At 42.5% G+C, this 19,309-nt stretch overlaps 8 protein-coding genes across 8 annotated transcripts; 5 read left to right on the top strand and 3 right to left on the bottom strand.

Annotated features, from left to right (window-relative positions):
* Positions 1-430: 430 nt before the first annotated feature.
* Positions 431-2,242, top strand: EAF02_004153 (uncharacterized protein; the record flags this gene model as incomplete). Its single annotated transcript, XM_038900201.1, has 4 exons — positions 431-751; positions 1,272-1,904; positions 1,964-2,119; positions 2,171-2,242. 4 exons carry the CDS (start codon positions 431-433, stop codon positions 2,240-2,242), a joined length of 1,182 nt encoding a protein of 393 aa, XP_038759908.1.
* A 788-nt stretch (positions 2,243-3,030) lies between these two features.
* Positions 3,031-4,611, top strand: EAF02_004152 (uncharacterized protein; the record flags this gene model as incomplete). Its single annotated transcript, XM_038900200.1, has 2 exons — positions 3,031-3,866; positions 3,915-4,611. The coding sequence occupies 2 exons, from the start codon at positions 3,031-3,033 to the stop codon at positions 4,609-4,611; spliced, it is 1,533 nt and encodes a 510-aa protein (XP_038759907.1).
* A 2,070-nt stretch (positions 4,612-6,681) lies between these two features.
* On the top strand, positions 6,682-7,087 carry EAF02_004151 (uncharacterized protein; the record flags this gene model as incomplete). Its single annotated transcript, XM_038900199.1, has 2 exons — positions 6,682-6,759; positions 6,842-7,087. The coding sequence occupies 2 exons, from the start codon at positions 6,682-6,684 to the stop codon at positions 7,085-7,087; spliced, it is 324 nt and encodes a 107-aa protein (XP_038759906.1).
* A 368-nt stretch (positions 7,088-7,455) lies between these two features.
* EAF02_004150 (uncharacterized protein) lies at positions 7,456-7,698 on the bottom strand (the record flags this gene model as incomplete). Its single annotated transcript, XM_038900198.1, has 1 exon — positions 7,456-7,698. The coding sequence occupies one exon, from the start codon at positions 7,696-7,698 to the stop codon at positions 7,456-7,458; it is 243 nt and encodes an 80-aa protein (XP_038759905.1).
* Positions 7,699-10,067: 2,369 nt separating this feature from the next.
* EAF02_004149 (uncharacterized protein) lies at positions 10,068-10,649 on the bottom strand (the record flags this gene model as incomplete). Its single annotated transcript, XM_038900197.1, has 3 exons — positions 10,068-10,151; positions 10,270-10,422; positions 10,473-10,649. The coding sequence occupies 3 exons, from the start codon at positions 10,647-10,649 to the stop codon at positions 10,068-10,070; spliced, it is 414 nt and encodes a 137-aa protein (XP_038759904.1).
* A 1,603-nt stretch (positions 10,650-12,252) lies between these two features.
* Positions 12,253-13,261, top strand: EAF02_004148 (uncharacterized protein; the record flags this gene model as incomplete). The annotated part of the gene is made up of 3 exons (XM_038900196.1): positions 12,253-12,473; positions 12,578-12,809; positions 12,875-13,261. 3 exons carry the CDS (start codon positions 12,253-12,255, stop codon positions 13,259-13,261), a joined length of 840 nt encoding a protein of 279 aa, XP_038759903.1.
* Positions 13,262-15,377: 2,116 nt separating this feature from the next.
* EAF02_004147 (uncharacterized protein) lies at positions 15,378-16,634 on the bottom strand (the record flags this gene model as incomplete). Its single annotated transcript, XM_038900195.1, has 6 exons — positions 15,378-15,436; positions 15,492-15,520; positions 15,662-16,037; positions 16,111-16,462; positions 16,521-16,539; positions 16,594-16,634. 6 exons carry the CDS (start codon positions 16,632-16,634, stop codon positions 15,378-15,380), a joined length of 876 nt encoding a protein of 291 aa, XP_038759902.1.
* A 1,163-nt stretch (positions 16,635-17,797) lies between these two features.
* On the top strand, positions 17,798-19,087 carry EAF02_004146 (uncharacterized protein; the record flags this gene model as incomplete). The annotated part of the gene is made up of 4 exons (XM_038900194.1): positions 17,798-17,880; positions 17,968-17,999; positions 18,257-18,306; positions 18,620-19,087. 4 exons carry the CDS (start codon positions 17,798-17,800, stop codon positions 19,085-19,087), a joined length of 633 nt encoding a protein of 210 aa, XP_038759901.1.
* Positions 19,088-19,309: the final 222 nt, after the last annotated feature.

Genomic DNA, 19,309 nt, shown 5'->3' with positions numbered 1-19,309 from the left:
GATATCATGTAGCATTCTACATCGTACAAAGCAATTGAGCTCCCACCATCTCCTTCTTTGTACCTGAGAATCATGCGAAAGAATCCATCATCCCACAGAAGCTGTTGTATCATTCATAATCGCGCCGGGCAACAATTCTTACATCGTATTCAAAGCAATGTTCCTGCCCGTTCCCATCCGATGAATTGATCAGTGCCAACCTCGTACGAGGGATGAGATACCATCTAGACTTTGTACCGTATACAGTCGCATATCATTGGCCGTTGAAGTAATTGCTTCGGCGTCAAAACTGGGTCAAGCTGTCTCATCCATCCAGATTACCCATTCAATCCAACTTTCCTCGAATTATTTAACAAATCAGCATCGCATCTCATCGCACTTCTTCCATTCCTCACTCATAAGCAATCACTCTTCTCGTTCATTCTTCAAAATGCCTTCAATTTTTCCCTCTCAAGATACTCTTCAAAATGCATTCCATTCTCCAAATCCCTACGGTCGCCGAACCGAACCATCAATTCAATCACGTACCACTCCCGTATCAAAGCGCCGCACCCCACTTCAAGCTCGTCCGGAGCTCTATACAGCTTGGTCTGTCGTCGACGATGCGAAAAATAAAGCCAATGCATTGAGTGCAGAAGCTACAAAAGAGTTTGACAGAGCTAGTGCGGCTGCTCAAGCTAAAACTGGAAAAATCGAGTTGTATTCACTAAAATTTTATGCGGCGTGTACTTTTGGTGGATTGCTTGCTTGTGTGAGTTATCTCTATCTGCCTACAATCTGTTATCCTATGATCTCAAGGAGTCTGGTTTGCAACGGACTATCTATCAGTTTTAAACTTTCTCCACGACGCCTATTCTGGAGTATCTGGATTCGCATCGAAGAGTTTACCCTTACGTTCCCCTAAAGCTACTTCGCTTCCTCCAATGGAGCATTTCAACTACTACGTATACTACACAAGGATGTCAGTTGCGAGTCTTTGCAATCAATCCATTAGTGAGACTTTGCCTCATTGATTAGTTTTACTGCCACGCGGAACTGTTCCAATCTATCAAAACTCTTCAAGTCAACTAGCAAAACTCTACCTTGTGCCATCACCACATCAGTACTTCACCTCGACCAAAAAAAGTTTCGTCGTTGTTAGGATTGGTGATTGAACGCCTAGTTGTCTTCTCCCATCGAAACTCCGATAGATAGACCTTGCAAAAACTCACTTTCCATTCATCACTCAACTCGTAACTGAAACGCTCAAACTCCCCACTAACATTCCGCAGGGTCTCACCCATACAACGGTCACTCCCCTCGATCTAGTAAAATGTCGTCGCCAAGTCGATTCCAAGATGTACACCGGCAACTTCCAAGCCTGGGGTAAAATCTTCCGAGCCGAAGGTTTCCGTGGCATCATGACAGGATGGGGTCCAACATTTTTCGGTTACTCCGCTCAAGGGGCCTTCAAATACGGTGGTTATGAATACTTCAAGAAATTCTACGCCGACCTCGCCGGTCCTGACAATGCATACAAGTACAAAACATGGCTTTACCTATCTGCCAGCGCGTCCGCAGAGTTTATTGCGGATGTGGCACTTTGTCCTTTCGAGGCCGTGAAGGTTAGGATGCAAACTACCGTTCCACCCTTTGCAAAAGGTACTTCAGATGGTCTTTCAAAGATCATATCGAAAGAAGGCTATGCCGGATTATACAAGGGCTTGTATCCTCTCTGGGGACGACAGATCCCGTATACTATGATGAAATTCGCATCTTTTGAGACAATTGTAGAAATGATTTACGATCGTCTTCCAGGTCAAAAATCAGACTATGGTAAAGCTGCTCAGACAGGTGTTTCGTTCACTGGTGGTTACTTGGCCGGTATTCTTTGCGCAATTGTTTCACATCCTGCCGACGTTATGGTGAGTCCCTTTGTTCCCACTAATCTCTCTATAACTCTTTACTCATACGCGATGTTCAGGTTTCCAAGTTAAACGCAACCCGACTTCCCGGTGAAGCATTTGGTGCTGCTACCGGACGTATCTACAAAGATATTGGATTCCGTGGTCTCTGGAATGGTCTTCCCGTTCGTATTGTTATGATTGGTACCCTGACTGGTTTGCAATGGATGATCTATGTAAGTTTCCCCATATCAATTTTCTCGTGGCTATTGTTAATGGTGCTATAGGATTACTTCAAGATTTTTATGGGACTGCCTACTACAGGTGGAGCTGCGCCTGTTGAGAAAGTAGGTAAGTAAGGTAATGGATAATCGGAGACGATCTGGAAGGCTAGAGATCAGGAGAACAGACTGTGTATCCGATCGTGTATAATTGTAATTCAATGAGCAACTATTTTCCAAAGCCCCTCTGTAGAATTGAATCATAATGAGTGAGTCCGTTTGTGATAGAAGTAATGAGGCGACAGATACACGTGTACTTCATGATTCGGACTTAATTACTTGACGATACTGATAATCTCTTCTGTTATGGATGTTGAGGTCCTATTCTGATCCCTCCCGTCAGATATTCTCCCCTTGGGAGTGTGATTGACTCCTCGAGCTGAACCAGGAGTTAAGATCAGATATAAAATTATTGTTATATGATAGATTTTAAGCTGGATCTACAAAGAATTATAGATTTGGAGTTATCACGATACTGGGAGGATGAAGAGAAGTACCGGTATGCTCAATCCTGGATATTTTAATCCAATAAATAAATGTTGATCAAAAAGTGAAGACTATTTTGCACAATGTTCACTATGCTCGGATGAGTCGGTTCGGCTGAAAATTCCGACGCACTTAGACTTCCCCACTCCCGCGCATCGTGTCCCGCGTGTCTACTACTGTACCAGCTCGGCAGTTTGAATGATTTCGTAAGTTCATTACGCAGTGGCGATGTCATGTTTCGATTTAGCGCGTGTATCAGCGGGGCTACTTTTAGTGGCTAATGTTTGCCGGTAACCACGGAAAGCATGTTCTTACCTCCTTTCTCGATCGCTCCCAGCGAAATATTCATAACGTATAATTTACAGCAAAGTTAGCAAGAGATGGATCGTCATAATGAAGCAGTTTCTATCATTGCCTCGTCAGTTAAGCAATTTTATGAACGGAAAGAGGCATTCAGGTTATACCATGGTTCAACGAACAGTACACGAGACTCTAACCGTCGTAGAGACCGTATGGTTGATACAAGCAAACTAGATCGGGTACTCAAGGTAGATACCGAGAAAAGAACGGTTCTTGTCGAACCAAATGTACCAATGGATAGCCTCGTCGCAGAAACTCTTCGATATGGCCTGGTACCTCCAGTGGTTATGGAATTCCCGGGTATCACTACTGGAGGAGGCTTTGCTGGTACTTCTGGAGAGAGTAGCTCTTTCAAATATGGGTTCTTTGATCGCACTGTCAACTGGATCGAGATGGTTCTTGCAAATGGCGAGATCGTGTCGGCTTCCAAAGATGTGAATTCGGATCTCTTCTATGGTGCTGCATCGTCTTTTGGAACATTAGGAGTTACCACTTTGATTGAGCTGCAGCTGATCGAAGCCAAAACATATGTTGAGTTGACATATATAAATATACAAAGCATGGCTCAAGGAATACAAGAGATCGAGGAAATCTCCAAGGACCCAAATGTTGACTACCTCGATGGAATTTTGTTCAGTAAAGAGGCTGGTGTCATCTGTTCTGGACGCTTGGTTGATGAGATTACCCCCAATACCCAAGTTCAGCGTTTCACGAGAAATTCAGATCCTTGGTTTTATCTCCATGCAAAGAAACTGCATGATAAGAGCTCCGGATCAGTCACAGAAGTGATACCCCTTGTTGATTACCTGTTTAGATACGATCGAGGCGGTTTTTGGGTTGCTAGATATGCCTTCAGGTGAAATAAAATATACTTCAAGATTGGCCTAACACTGACTTCTGCTAGATACTTCATTACTCCTTTCAACCGTATTACGCGCCGTCTACTCGACTACTTCATGCATACGCGAGTGATGTATCACGCATTACATCAAAGCGGGCTTTCGAAGAAGTATATAATTCAGGATGTGGCAATTCCGTATCCACATAGCGCCGAGTTCGTCGAATATCTAGACAAAGATTTTGGCCAGTGGCCCATTTGGCTGTGTCCACTGCGTCAAAGCGGGATATCCAGCGATTCCCCGCTTGGTCTTCTCGCCGAAAGGAAAGAGAATTCATCTACTCCTAATATGTTGCTCAACTTTGGGGTCTGGGGACCAGGACCAAATAATCGTGATGCTTTCATATCATGGAACCGGAAATTCGAACACAAGGTTCGAGAGTTGGGTGGCCAGAAGTGGCTGTATGCTCATGCCTATTATACCGAGAAGGAATTCGATGAGATTTATGATCGCAAGGAGTACGATGCTCTTCGTGTCAAGTATCATGCCACACACCTTCCTAGTATCTACGATAAAGTCAAAGTTGATATAGATTCGGAGCAAAAGAAATTGCAGGCATCGTGGAGTTTGTGGCTGCTGGCGATTTTCTGGAGCATCTGGCCATTGAGTGGGCTATACGGAGTATACAAGGCCTTTTTGGGCGGAGATTATCTTTTGCCCAAAGTCCAAGCATCGAGCAGAACGCGAAAGTCCAAAGAATAGGCTGAAGTGATGCCTGGTAATTCAATGACTCAATGTACTATAGTATTCAAAAGTTTCGTGCATGCCCAACTTTTACTTTCATTATATTTTTGACTCGAACGCTTGATCTGAAACTTTACTTTGAGTAGAAATGCAAGCTTATTTTGAGATTAAAGATTGAGATTATCCCACAATTTACAAACGCTCCATGTCTCAGTTCGTCCTCTCGATGGATTTGATTCTTAAACTTGGTACAAATCTCGACTCTCAACGGTTGTTTCATGTAGATTTTGAAAGGACGCTCCTCGTTAAATTTCATTTTCTAAATATCTAATGCTAGCGGATACATCTTCATTGGACTCTGGACTTGAATTTCTGGACTTAAGGTTTCAATTGAATAGATACTCGTTCAGTAACCCAATGAGTTTTAGATTTCACTCTCTTCATGAATCGTAGTAGTCTTTCAGAAATTCAAGGGTTTGGGAAGGAGCAATGAGAGGGTGTTGTTTCGCTTTATTAACTATAATGGATATAACGTTCAGAGATTCTGTATATTAAAGACTTGGTCTAGCTCTATCGAATTAGGAGAAGAGGTGGTGGACCATCAAAATTGGGTGGAGAGAAGTAATGATATATAAAAATCTCATTGGCTTATTGTGTGGTTGAGTTCAGAGTTTTTTGATTTTGATATGTTGTTGCAAGCTTAGCTATTGGTATTGTTCAAGGCTAGTATCAGGCTAGAGAATATTACTCATTGAGTGGTAGAACTCTTTTACATGGGTATATGCTGCAAACAACCAGAAGTTGAGGACATAGATATCGATGATGAGGGATATGGAAATGAATGAGATTAGCGTTTGGATACTCTAGTCTCTAACCTGAAGATTTGAAAGTGAAGCTGGGGCTCAAGAACAGTAATATATAATGCTATACATCAAGTTTATACGAAAGTCCTTTTTGTATTAAAACTTATCTTATTTGATATATAATAAAAGATTAGTTTTTATTTGTACTGGTTTGAGAAGAGTGCGAATGATGTAGGACCTATGATGTATATTCTAATAGTTGGCTCTTCAAGCGGACGATTAGTTCTCAGTCGGGGAAAGCGAATGTCCCCGGAAAGCGAATTATCCCTATGAGTTTTTGATATAGATTTTGTGATTTTTACTGAAAAATATTTGAATTTCATAAACAATCTTATAGGGACAATTCGCTCTCCGGGATATTCGCTTTCCCCAACTAGGAACTAGTTGTTCGCTTATAAGAGCTGACTATTAGTTGTTAATATATATTCAATCTAAGGAGCTAACTAATTACAGGAAAATGTAATCTTTAAATAGGTCTCGCTGTAGAACTAGCTCTTTTGTAATGCGCTATGTGTTGTTTTAGAAGGATATAGATGACGCAGTACCTACAATTGTAAGTCTTAAATGTTAATATTGTATTCTGTCTAAAGAGCTAGCTATGTATAGGAAGAAGCAATTCTTATATGCTTGAGGCTAGCCCTCTCGCTACGTATACTACAATAGCCTAATGACTTAAAGTCATTTACCTATATTTATACACTATGAATGACTTAAAGTCATTTACCTATATTTATACACTATGAATGACTCAAGGCCATTGATTTACCCTTTGTTTACCATATATAGATCATTGAGAGTATTTGGTATATCGAGAATAATATTTAATTGAAATCAAGGTCTTGAAATCTCTATTTTGAATGTAATTAAGTACAACTACTATTAGAAATCTTATCATATTATGATTATCTTTATTCAATAACGTCATTATATATCTATATAAAGGTTTTATTAAAGTCGTTGAGTTTATTCGATCAATTCGGGTAAGCTTTTTAAGGTTACTCTACTTCGAAATCAGATGAGAACAAGAAAAAAGTCATCATTAAATCTATATACTATTGAGTGCATATTATTTATGTATCATCGTCTAAAGTGACGAGGCTACTACTACAGCCTTTGGTAATTAAAACTTTCCTTTTTCTCTCAAGAAATATTGCTCGAGCAAGAACAACAACAACAATAACAATACTCCTTGCCTTCGTTGCCTCGCCACTCGACTCACTAAGAGATGCCAGCCAACAACCAATTTGAAAGCGCTTCTGAGGAGAAGCGACCGCTTTCAAAGAGCAAGAAGAAAAATCTTGCAGTACGTCATACTATCCCATCGTTTTTTCATGAATATATTTGCGCTTAATTTTCTGAGAAGCTCCCGCTAATTGATTCCGCAGAAACTATTGAAGAAGAAACAAGAGAGAATTACTGCGAAGATTGAGAATAAGAGAGAGAAGAGAAAGAAGAAGAAGCAAAGGCTGGAGTCCGTGAAAATAGAGAAGAGGGAGAGAGGAGAGTTGGTGGAGGGGTTAGGAACGTTGGTAATGGCGGAGAAGGAAGTGAAAATGAGTGGAGCTATGTTTGAGGGATATCGGGAGCAAGGGGCGGTTGATGATGAGGATGAGGACGATGAGGATGATTAGGATGGAGATGGAGATGGAGATGGAGATGGAGATGGAGATGAAGATGAAGATGAGTAAGATAAATACAAATACATGTAAGGAATCACAATGGATACATGCTTAAATGGTGAAACGAGTGTGTTTTATTACTGATTTGTGCATCAGACCTAATGAATGAATTTCCCCAAGTCATCTAAACCTTGAATGAACGATAGGAAACGCCAGCAGCGCGCATACAATGTATTCGTATTGAAGAGCGACCAAGAAGCTCAAAATACATAAAACCCTTATACTCCTACTAGCTCAAACCATTTCCCGTTCTGCATAAATATCTCGCAGAGATAAATAAACAAGATCCGTCGACTCCGTACATTTCTCCTCACCATCAATCACAATCCAACTCCTGTGTTGAAACTGCAAGTGTTGCATTGAGCGAGAAATCCGGTACTTTCGCAGCGAGGGCATTTGTCTGTTTCTTTTTTGTTGCGGGGAGTTGTGGGGGTCTTTTGACCTGGTTTCGCTGGCTCTTCCTTGGAGTCTGCTGGATTTGTTTTGGGTTCTGCCTTTGGTTGTTCCGCTTTGGCCGGCTGAGATTGAGACTGGCCTTTGGTGGATACCTCCTGGAACTTCATCTTGCGTGGTGGTGAATTCAGGTTGATAGAGATAGAGAAAGTGGTAGATAGGGCGTGGTGCGCTGTATGTTCTGATATTGGATGGCAGTTATGCACACGCTATGTGAACGCCTGTAACTTGTGTAGTTGATCGATATGGGGATATTTTGTGATGTTGCAAGAGGGACAGAGAAGACGACAAGATTTTGTGCCATTTTGTAGTTACTTCAAGCAGTCACAGACGCTGCTCTGGTAATTTTCTGACTGAATTATTCTGTACTGTGCATGCAGTACTCCGATACGGTAGTATGAAGAATAATCTGATATGATTCAGTGAGTCGAGGTACATGATTGAAAAGCATAAAAATCGGTTGTAGGAGTTGATTCTCTGACGCGAATAGAATGCGAATTCAAGGCGCATTAACTTTGATAAAAACATACAGAGATAAAGGTGGAACGAAGCTGGAGATCAAAGTATGGTCAAAACCCGCCTTCTTTGAGGTGTACGGCATCATGACTCGGTGCTGTAGCAGCTTTTTTTTTGAACGGATATTCAGTCATTATGAAAATCTGAGCCTTGATACAACTCCTCAACGTGCAAGTCATTCGATGCTGCGTGTCTGTTGTCATCCCATCCCCTTCGCTTAAGAACCTAACTCCACAATTATCAAGTACCACTCCACTTTCAAAACAAATACTCAACGGGATAAAAAAAATAGCAGAGGCACTGCGGTAGTCAGCGATATATTCAAACTCATATTAACTAATTGACAACACCATCCTCATGAGTGGCGATGTACTGAGACATTGGATTCGAAAGCTCAAGAAAACGGGAGTTTGATCACATAAATCCAGCAGAACAATAATTTGTAATATTACATCAGAGAGAGGGACTTGAAAATAAGATAATTTAATAAATTCATGACCTTGGGAGAAGGTACATGCATCGTTGAGTGTTTGATGAGAATAAGTTCCGAAAGACCTGCTTAACCTAGAGATATTACTTTCACTTCGGAAAGTCCTTAGCACAGCTGACAATCCTTCCTTTATGCAGAGATAAATGTGAACATTGAGCTCTTCTTTCGAATCATGAGCAGTGTTCATTGAAACGGAAGGTGGGAGGAGGTGATCTGCATGATCACATGATGTCAATACTTCCTGTCCTGCATCATCCCGACACCCTCGATCACTCCGAATGAGGCTGTAGAGAAGGGAAAGAAAGAGAAGGCTTTTTTTAAAGCGCAGAAGTCTTTATTGATGGTCCAGAAAATTGATATCATGTAAAAATCAAACCGCATGATTCAATCGTTCCACGACCTCACTTATTCAGCAGAGAATGAGTATAACTTTATTGGACACAGTTTGTGAACAAAGAGCTTACTCATGCCATTACAAACGAGACTTTCAATGATAGATCAATAAAGAGAACAACAGAACATAAAGTTATAATCCTAAGAATCCGCAGATTGATTTGTAATTAATCATCCAACTGTTTCCTGACAGACAACGTGGAGGATACACAGACATACTGGGTAAAATAAACGGGATTGAACAATGGAAGAGAAGAGAAAGATAGGGAATTCAAGCCTCGCACTTTCTCTGAATCCCTTCGTCAATCTGAATCGATGAGAAAATTAGACGAAATCCAAGATTAGAACAATCTAATTGGGAGCTTTCCTATAACGTCAGAAGTTGGTACAAAAGATATACCTTGTTGATTCAATAACATATATTGACACACCCGTACCTCACGCGTGCCATCATTCTAACCTTTGGTATCAGTGGACCCTTACCATTCTTTGGTCTCCACATGTGGAGCCTCGCTAATGAGAAATCATAGTATGTATATATTTTCAAACACTTCGCTAACCTCCATCAATTTAATGACTGAAAATAAGTTTGCCAGTATTGGTGGGCCGGTTGCCTTCGTCTGTGTTCGGGCGTTTGTTACCGAGTGGTGCCCTGTCAGACGAGTTTGAAGGAGAGTTGTAACATTAGGGTTTCGACCTGAAGTTTTGCATTTTTTGACTCTCTTTCTTTTGAGTTTTATCTCTTCTTGCAAGAATCATTTTTTTGATTGCGATGGCTGTGACGGTTGTGGAGCTTGGTAAGCGAATGGTATGAATTTTGCAATGCCGTTGACTTAATAAGTGGCGCGGTCCACTTTGGACGAGGGGATATTCACTTCACGCGGCCGCGCGACCCAAAAACAATTCGCAAATCACATTAACATAAGGCGAAATCAGAATTGCGAGATGAAATGTATTGAATTTTCACTCAAAGCCATGCGTTATGATGCAAGTTTGCCATATAGGAAATTCAGACCAGTATGTGAGAGTTTCTAAGGGTATACAGTCTGCCTCCCAAGCCCAAAACTAACAAAACTACCATCACTTCTTCGCATTTCCACGACCAATTTCTTTGCTTCCTTTGCTACTTCCTTCGCCATTTTCAGCCTCATACTTTGGCTCGAACTATGACGGACAATGCATTAGTTTGAGATCCATGGATTCAAAAAGGGGAACTTATGATGGATGTCTTGCGGAGCACTTTGGTAGTACGCTTTGTAACAGCTCTGTGATCATAGTCGACCTGAAGCTTGTGATTGACTGCCTTCTGCTCCTCGACTTGACGGTCCAACTCAGCCTGGGCGATTCGGTTGGCCTCATTCTCTTCAGCTCTCTCCTTAACTGCTCGCTTGGTATCTTCGATTTCCTCCAAACGCTCCCGCTCCTCGCTCTCAGGCTATAGATAATCAGAGCTAGATGTGCAACAGAGATCAGAAATATACTTACGGACAATCTTGACGAATAATCATTGACACCAAGAGGTTTAAGATAGCTATAATCCTTGGCCGGCTGAGGCTCGGGGGAAGGAGAGCGATTCATGAGACGCGAAGGATACTTGACAGGGGCACGGCGAATGGTGTTTCCGTATTCATCCTCATCATCGGAAGGCATAAGACCTGACATGGTAGATGAAGGGATGATGTTGGTTGAGATTAGAATTGATGAATGCGTGATGAGATGCAAGTACTGCGATAACTCGCGATTGTGGAAGGGAGGTAGAATGATGGAGTATGGTGTTTTTTCAAAAAAGAAAGAGAAGCAAGAGGGAAAGAGGCGGTGCTCTTATACACAGTTTCTCAGACCTGGAGATTCACTGAAAGCTTAGAGTACGGTTCTATGTGGGAATCTACTCAACCGAAAGGGTAGTCATTCACTCCTGCTATCTCCTTATGCACGAGTAGATGGATTGTTATGATAGGATTATGGCTTGTACCGGAATCGGGCTGAGGGGTTCATCCAGATTGATTCTTCATTTTCTGCAAGTTGCGGCACAGAATCGTTCGATTTGCGGCTCGAAGCAAGTAGAGAACTTGCTCATGGACGAGTAGATTATATAATCTAATTGGGTAACAGCTGCAAATTGGGTGAATTCGAGAGATTCATCTTGAATGCGTGCCCATAAACTGAAATTTGCGGCTCGGCGTGAGTTTTCTCCACGTGGGTTATTCCGAGTACTTGCTCATGTACCAGTGTTGAAGGTAAACGATACTCGCAAGGTGATTCCGACACGGCTTCTAGCTGGCTTCGATTCAACATGAAAGTAAATGCGGATCTAGCTTCATGTTTTCAAGCAACAAGTCGATGAATCTTATCTAAAGCACGTATAATATAACTATGTAGCTAGGTATATACAGAGATCATTTTCCGTATAGCATCGTCTAATTGCGATTCGAATGTTCTGACGAGGATCAGCACGGAATCCTCGTTCTCGTCTAATACTAGATTAGATGTCTAGAGCTATCGTCAACATCATCCTAGCATTTGATGTCGAGTGAAACTTTCAAACCAAGAACTTATATCATATGATCCTCTGGCACTAGTTCCTGCTATTGGCAATTCATCATTACCCAGGTGTACTTTGGCAGGGTTTTTGTCGGAAAGAAGACTCTCAATATTCTTGGTGTGGGGCTGCTCGTGTAAGCGAGTTATATACGGGTCGCAATTTTTACATCGTCAACCTTGGTGGTGATACGATCCACTTTTGCTTTGGAACGAATACAATTTATTCAAACTCGATCGTGCGATTGAAATAAACAGGCCTCAGATTCAGCAGCAATGCGATACTGGAAAACAGAGTAGCTTTGATTGCATGAAGAGAAAGCAGCGATGAGATGAGTGAGTAACACTCGAGAGAAGGAGGGACCATACAGTTTGGCGAACGATACAAGGTTTGCACGAGGAATCAAATTTATCGAGGTCACAAAGATTGCACGGTATTTTATTGCGTATCCTCCTGAGGCCAGGTGAGTTACAGAAAAAGGCAGGCGCGACTTCACGGTGTGTTAATCTCGATTCCTTAAAGCAGTTGGTACGGAAGAGTTGGATGGTCATCGGCTCTTTCCTGGAAAGAACTATTACTATCAATGCGCTTGTTTGAGAGGTATATAAAGATCACTTTTCAACAAAAACTCATCCTCAATAACAACATTATAATAAACATCATCTTTGGCAAAACATTGTATATTGTATTTCTTACTATCGCTTCCAACACACACCATCCTCCGATATGAAGATCATCATTGTCGGCTCGACAGACATACTTGGGCAGGAGCTTATCAAACAAGCCCTTGACAGCATCGAAATCACATCCATCGTAGCTATAGCAGGTCCTGGTACAGATCCAGAACTTAGTAGCCATTCGAAATTGGTGACGTCCGCGGTTCCCGAAAAAATTGAGGACTGGGAAAGACTAATCATCGATGCTAATGGAACGCATGCTTGTATTTGGTATAGACACATTTCCTAATCAAATTCTTTCGTTGATGGATGGCAGCTGGGACTACTTGACACACCTCAACTTTTTATCTCAAATTCTGACTCAAATACTGCAGGAACATTACACCAATCATAGAAGAACCGAGAGATTTATTCGGATATCCCGACCAAAGAAAATATCTCAATGAAACTGGATACGGCGTGGGATGGATGGCGAGGCGGTGGGGAGCAAATCTCGGAAACCCTCCGCCCCCTGGTGTAACCCCCCTCAAGTTCATTTACGTGAGCTCTTCGCAAGCCAAAAAACACCGGAGTGAGAATACAGTTCCAACCAAATTTTCGATACAGGTGTGTTATCTCCTTATACCGAGTTTCGAGAATGAAATAACAGTACTAACTATATGTACCTACAGGGAAACGCAGAGGAAAGAGTTTTGAGATGCGCGATGGATCTCGGTGGACAAGTGCAGGCATGTATTGCAAAGCCAGGACACATCGTACGTCACAAAACTGGCAATGTCTTGAAAGAAATGGTGCATACTGCTGGATCATGGGTTCGAGATAGTCTTACAGGCCGGCTGCCAAGAGTTCAGGTAGAGAAAGTTGCGGCTGCGCTTCTGGACAAAGCTATCACGGGTAACCACCCAGAAACTCTCTTTAATAGAGATTTGATCAAAATTGGGGAAGCTGCGCTCAGAGTCCCAGAGGGCGCGGTGACAGGTGGTGGACAGGCAGAAGAGGCGGGTGAACAAGGAGGCGAGACGAATAAACAGGCAGGACAGACGGTTCAAAACGTTTGAAAAGCCTACCTCCAGACCATATTTATATCGGTACAGCGTTTATACAGTAGCACTTCAGTGCTATCCTTAGCAATAAGCAAATATTACTAGTAGAAATAATTAGCTGTTTGATAAGCCTGACTACAACCTTTATCCTTAAACAAAGTGTCGCCTTGACTTTCCATTTTTGGAGTAGACAGGTGCTCGTGTAATGAAGTGCCGCATCGCTTGACGCATCCCACTCTCGTGAAACACTTTACTTAATGAATGATTCAACTTCCTAATCAATAACCCCAACAACAAGTCTTAATTTCCTTGAATAACATGCTCATGCCACACCAGCATTAGCGTTAAATTGAACCGCAGATATAGAGAATATACGAATGATTTTCTTAATCCCAGTTACAATCTCCACACTTCCACCCTATTGCATGGATATCCAAAGCTCCTGGTACTTCTCGCTTCAATTACACTCCCGACACTGCTTGACTTTAATAGCAACTCCGACATACTAAATTCCCATCTCACCAACTCCCAATATCTATATATCTCACTCGACGCCTCTCGTTCCTGCATTTTTGACCAAGGTCTGAGACATCAACTATATTAGGTACTCCCCCCTCTCTCTGGATACTCTACCGAAGTCATCACATCATACTTTTGTAGGCTTCTAGCTTCAAGGAGAACTGCAAGTATGACTGCAAGTATGACTGCAATCACAACTGCAATGACAGATGAGCAAAACAACTCGAGCACTTCGCTCGATGATTCTCTTACTTGCATCTCCACAAAATGCTAAAATAGCGACGACCATCACCGTTATTACCTTGACCGCAAATTTATCACTTCCACTCCCTCTCCCAGCTATGAAGAAGCATATAATTCCCTAATCTCAAATGAATACTGAATGCAACACCTTTTAACACCTTTCAACACACAAAATCCATCCCGCAAACCCATCCCATAAACACTACTTATTACACTCCACAACAACCCCAATACCAACCCCCCAAAACTACATATCCAAACACATCCCCAAAAAACTTCACACATCACACATCACAAAACTCTCACTCCCACTCCACTCCCACTACTGAACCATACCAGAATCACTTGATCCCCTACTCCATTTCTTCACATTAATTTATTATTTAATTTATATACTTTGTTTTTACCTTTACGTTCATCTTCACCTCCATCTTCACCCTCTTCATCATTCATCCACCTACAAGCAACTCAAGAACTCAAGAACTCAAGAACTCAAGAACTCAAGAACCTCAAAATTAATTAAACGAAAACACCCCTTCCCCTGAATTTTTTAATACTTAAATTTTATAAAATATTCTATTCATCCATCCATCCATCCATCCATCTATCTCGCTTCAAAAAAAATAAAATAAATAAAAATTAGAAATAAGTATATTCATATATCCATATATATATCCATATCCATATATAAAATTCCTCCTTCAATTCAAGAAATAACAAATAACAAATAGATAAATCTAGAGTTTTTTTTCTTTCTTTCACCTTGGAGAATCGAGATTAACAAAAAAGAAAAAAGAGAGAAACAAAAGAAGAAAAAAAAGAAACAAAAGAGAAAGAGATTAACACCAAAAACATAAAAGGGGGGGGAAAGAGAAAGGAAAAGGAGGAAAAGAAAAGAATAGAAAAGCAGATAGATACCTACCTACCTACCTACCTACCTACCTATGCATACCTATATCGAGAAAACCACAATCCTCCAAATTCATCATCACCAACCACCCCTCTACTCTACTTCACACATCAACATACTTCTTCCTCCCACTACACACTCGGTACACCACAGCACAGCACAGCACAGCACCACAAGAAAGCATCAACAACTTCAACACAACAACCACTGCAAAAACCATGGGTATCAATATTTCCTATGAGCATCTATACAATCTAGACACATCAAATTCCTCCACATCCCTCTCACATCCCTCTCACCTTCCCTCACCAGAACATATAATCCGCACTGACAAGTTCCACTCTTCACCCTTTCGCTTCGCTTCCCCCTATACTGAGGCTAAAACCATCTGTTTACCCATCTGCCCCGTTCCACGGAGCTATATATCTTCCTCGCCCTCGCCATGAATATGCACAAAGTTTAATACTTCTGTCGAATGATCTCTAGCAGGAAATCTTCAAAGGAGAGTGTGATGTAACCTAGTGGAAATGGTCAGATATTTCTAGGTCAAGAGAAGGATGCGAAAAGGCTTACCATCGCGGTCATCATCGTAACGTTTAAAGCTATTTCCAAAAAAAATTCATGTTAGCAATCCACTCTCACTATTTCCAGGAATTTCTTTTCGCAAACATAGAGCCTCGAAAACATCCTAACCCCATCTCAAAAGAAAGAAGAAAAGAAAAAAGAAAAAGAAAAAAACTTACACATCAGTCATCCTCTTCAAACTAATACAACTCTGCACAAACATATCGAAACTAATCGCTCCCTCCGCTCTCTTATCATAAGCCTTAAACAGTGTCCCCACAAAACTATCACTCAATCTATAACCAAAAGCCACCAGCGCTTCCGAATATTCATCCATACTGATATTCCCACTGCGATCTTTATCGAAACGATCAAACAATCCACGCCATGCCGCGAGAAATCCCCACAATCCACAGAACTCTTCAAAATTGATCGTGTTGCTGCGATCGGTGTCGAACATGCGGATCATCATTTTTACAGTATAGGGATCGAAGGCGGTCCAATCGCCATTTACGAGGGCGGCGCGGAGCTCTTTTTCGGTGAGGGCGCCGGTTCCTAGATGGCGGGGGTGGTTAGTCTTTGGTTTTTGGATTTTTGAGGGAGGATTAAGAATGGGGTAAAAACATACTATCTTTATCCACAGCCTGAAACAGCGGCCACAATTGGGGATCCGCACCGGGAGGAGCAGGCGAAGGAGGAGGTCTAGATTGTTGCGCGGGTCTTGTCTGAGGCGCAACTCGACCAGGTTGGAATTGGCCTGGCGGAGGAGAGGCATAGCCGCGACCTGGAGGGGAAGCGCCATAGTTTCCTGGAGGATGCATTTGGGGCGAGAGTCGTCGCCCATCGGATGGTCTGCGGCCGCTGGGATTTATGCTTTGGGGGAGGGATGGCGGGGGACGGTTTTCGTATTGTGCGCCGTGCATGGCTTGTTGCGCTTGGCTGTGAATGGGGGCTTGAACGATGGGGGATTGTGCATGTTTCTATTGTGTGGGTTAGTGGTGGTTATGCGATGCGATTTGGGAAAAGGGACAAATGTACTCGTTCTGGCTCTGCGAATCTGTGGGGTTTGGGTCAGGCTGGTTCTAATCTGGAGGGGAGAGATTGGACTTACGCAGGTAGCGAATCTGGGTTGAAAGCTCTGTTGTAAGCCATGTTAATTGATTGATTCCAAAGTATGGATTGTAGGAGATGTTTCGCGACCAAGGATTCTGTAGTTGTCGACGATTTAATGAAGTTGTGTGAGGTTTCGTGGTAGGATAGATGTTAATAAAGATTGAAGATTGAGCTCGAGCGATTAGAGGGGCCGTGTAAGACAAAAGTTCCCTTGACGCGGCGAGTAGGCTGAGCGTTACAATGGTGGATCTAATTTCAGGTACCTAGTGATCACCGGAAGAGTTGCCGAATGAAAATCTCGATGAAATGAATTTGATGTCAAAGTATCGTCGAAAGAGGAAGTATGGAGAGAACCGCGAGTCCCAGATGTATTTGGATAGAAAGGAGTCTTCTTAAGTATTCGTGGGGGCTGAGCTGAGAGGTCTTTGAGAATCCTTAGTGATTCACCCAGCTGTTCTAAAAGCCCAAGAATGACGAATGCCAATACTTGAAGTGAGTATTTTGGAGCCCTGGTGAGCAATCGAAAAAAGACATTTCCACTGCAGGAGTGTATGGACTGACTGACACTGACACTGACAAGAGATATCATGCGCTCTCGCTCTCGCATTCTCTTGACTCTTCTCCTCTCCCATATGCATGAGTTACCTGACATGTACTGATTTTCGCGCCCCGGTGAGCAATTCCTGCACCGTAAACTATGTTGCGATCAAGACCTACCTAGGTACGTAAGTATCACCTGCTATCTAACTCACTCACTCCCTTGAATATAAACTTTTTGTAATTCGATGAGTTCATTTTCATACATCTGTATCAATCAGAGTATAAGGTTATCATCATTTATACCCATCTTGGCTTGGTAATAGGTACCTATTCCACTTTCCCGTACTCGTACACGCAATAGATATTATAAATCTCAATCAGAGCATCTGGAGAAAAAAGTGGAAATACATGCAAACCGCCATCGGCATTACTCGACTGATCATTCCGCTCTACCCATACCTAAGTACATCATCCTTCACCCTCCAAACGCATCTGAAACATAAAAATTATTTTTACCCCTCGCTCGTCACTCATTGTCATTTCACCTCACACACAAATACCAATACCCCCTCCTTTCTCCCCTCTCCTGTCTCAACCATCTAGGGCAATTCCCGGATACGCACTCAATACGCACAATACGTCCAATACGCACAATTCGCACTATGGGCGACACCTCTCTCGCTCCCTCCCCCTCTACCACCACCACCACCAATCCCGAGAACGAATTCTGGATATTCGGATACGGGTACCTATAACCCTACACGTCTTACTCTATTCTACATTACCTACCTGAGTATACACATCCCCAGCTAACTTGCCTTCCCAACCACAGGAGTTTAATCTGGAAACCCCCTCCACATTTTGGTAATCTAGAAATCTCCTTCATTCTGTCCTTTATCCTGTACTGTACTGTACTGTACGCTTCAAAATATGTACCTAGGTATCTACCTACAATACAATATACCCAACCTCCCTTCAAAAAGGACAAAATACCTAGCACCAGTACCTACCTACCCATCACCAAAACCAACCCCATCCCCTTAAATAACAGAAACCTCACCCCAACCTCACCCCCAACCCCAATTCCCCAACTCCAATTCCCTAACCAACCCCCCAAATAGATCGTCGCATCCCAGGCTATGTAACAGGCTATATACGGAGATTTTGGCAGGTATGATCTTCGAGTTTTCTTTTCCTTCCCCTTTTTCTTCCCCTTTCTCTGTCGCTCTCTCTTCAATCTAGAAATGTCATAGAAGCAAGCAGAGTTTGACTTTGAGAATTCTCATTCTTTGATAAAACTATTTTCATTTTTGCTTTATATATGAGTAGGCGTTGATGTAAAGAGGGAATAATCGCTAACAGATAGATTATCCAGGCTAGGTAAATAATAACCCCCCCTTTTTTTCCACCTTCCCCTTCCTATCTTCCCCGCCACTCTCCTTCCCCACCCAAACCAACCCTCCTAACCCCTAACCCCCCTCTAGCGAAGACCACCGCGGCACCCCCTCCTCCCCAGGCCGCGTCGTAACCCTAATCTCCCACTCCCACTGGCTCACCCTCCACGATCCGCATTCTCTCCTCCCCTCCTCCTCCTCATCCTCTCCATCCTCCCCCCCAAAGACCTGGGGCGTCGGCCCTACAACACCCTTACTCCCACGTCGCCCAAGTACGCGAATATCTCGGACATCCGCGAGATAAACGGTTACACCATCCACTACACCGAATTTTATCCCGCCGCCTCCTCTTCCTCTTCCTCCTTCACCGAAACCCAACAACAACAACAACAACAACCGATCCAAACCCTCCTCTACATAGGCACCCCCTCCAATCCGCAATTTACCGGCCCCCAAGATCCGCAAGAATTAGCTGAACACATCTTTCGAAGTGAAGGCCCGAGTGGTTTGAATCGTGATTATCTTTTGAGTTTGGATGTTGCTTGTATGTTGCTTTGATTTCCATTCCGATTTTGGTTTCTGTACATCTTGAATGCCAGTCACTATTATATATATCTGCATTAGAGACGAATAATCATGCTAATAATCTAGTGGATGGAATTAAGTCCTGAGAGTGGTGATGATCATATCAAGGACCTGGCGAATAGGGTTCGGAAGATAGCTGAGAGGCAAGGAGATGTAGAAGCAGAAGCAAGTCACACAGAGCATATAGATCATGAG

This window comes from Botrytis sinoallii (genome assembly GCF_014898435.1).
Source record: "Botrytis sinoallii strain Bc 23 chromosome Unknown BSIN_006, whole genome shotgun sequence".
Classification (NCBI taxonomy): Eukaryota; Fungi; Ascomycota; class Leotiomycetes; order Helotiales; family Sclerotiniaceae; genus Botrytis; species Botrytis sinoallii.
Note: the sequence above shows the minus strand (reverse complement) of the source record. Positions and strands in the feature narration are given on the sequence as shown.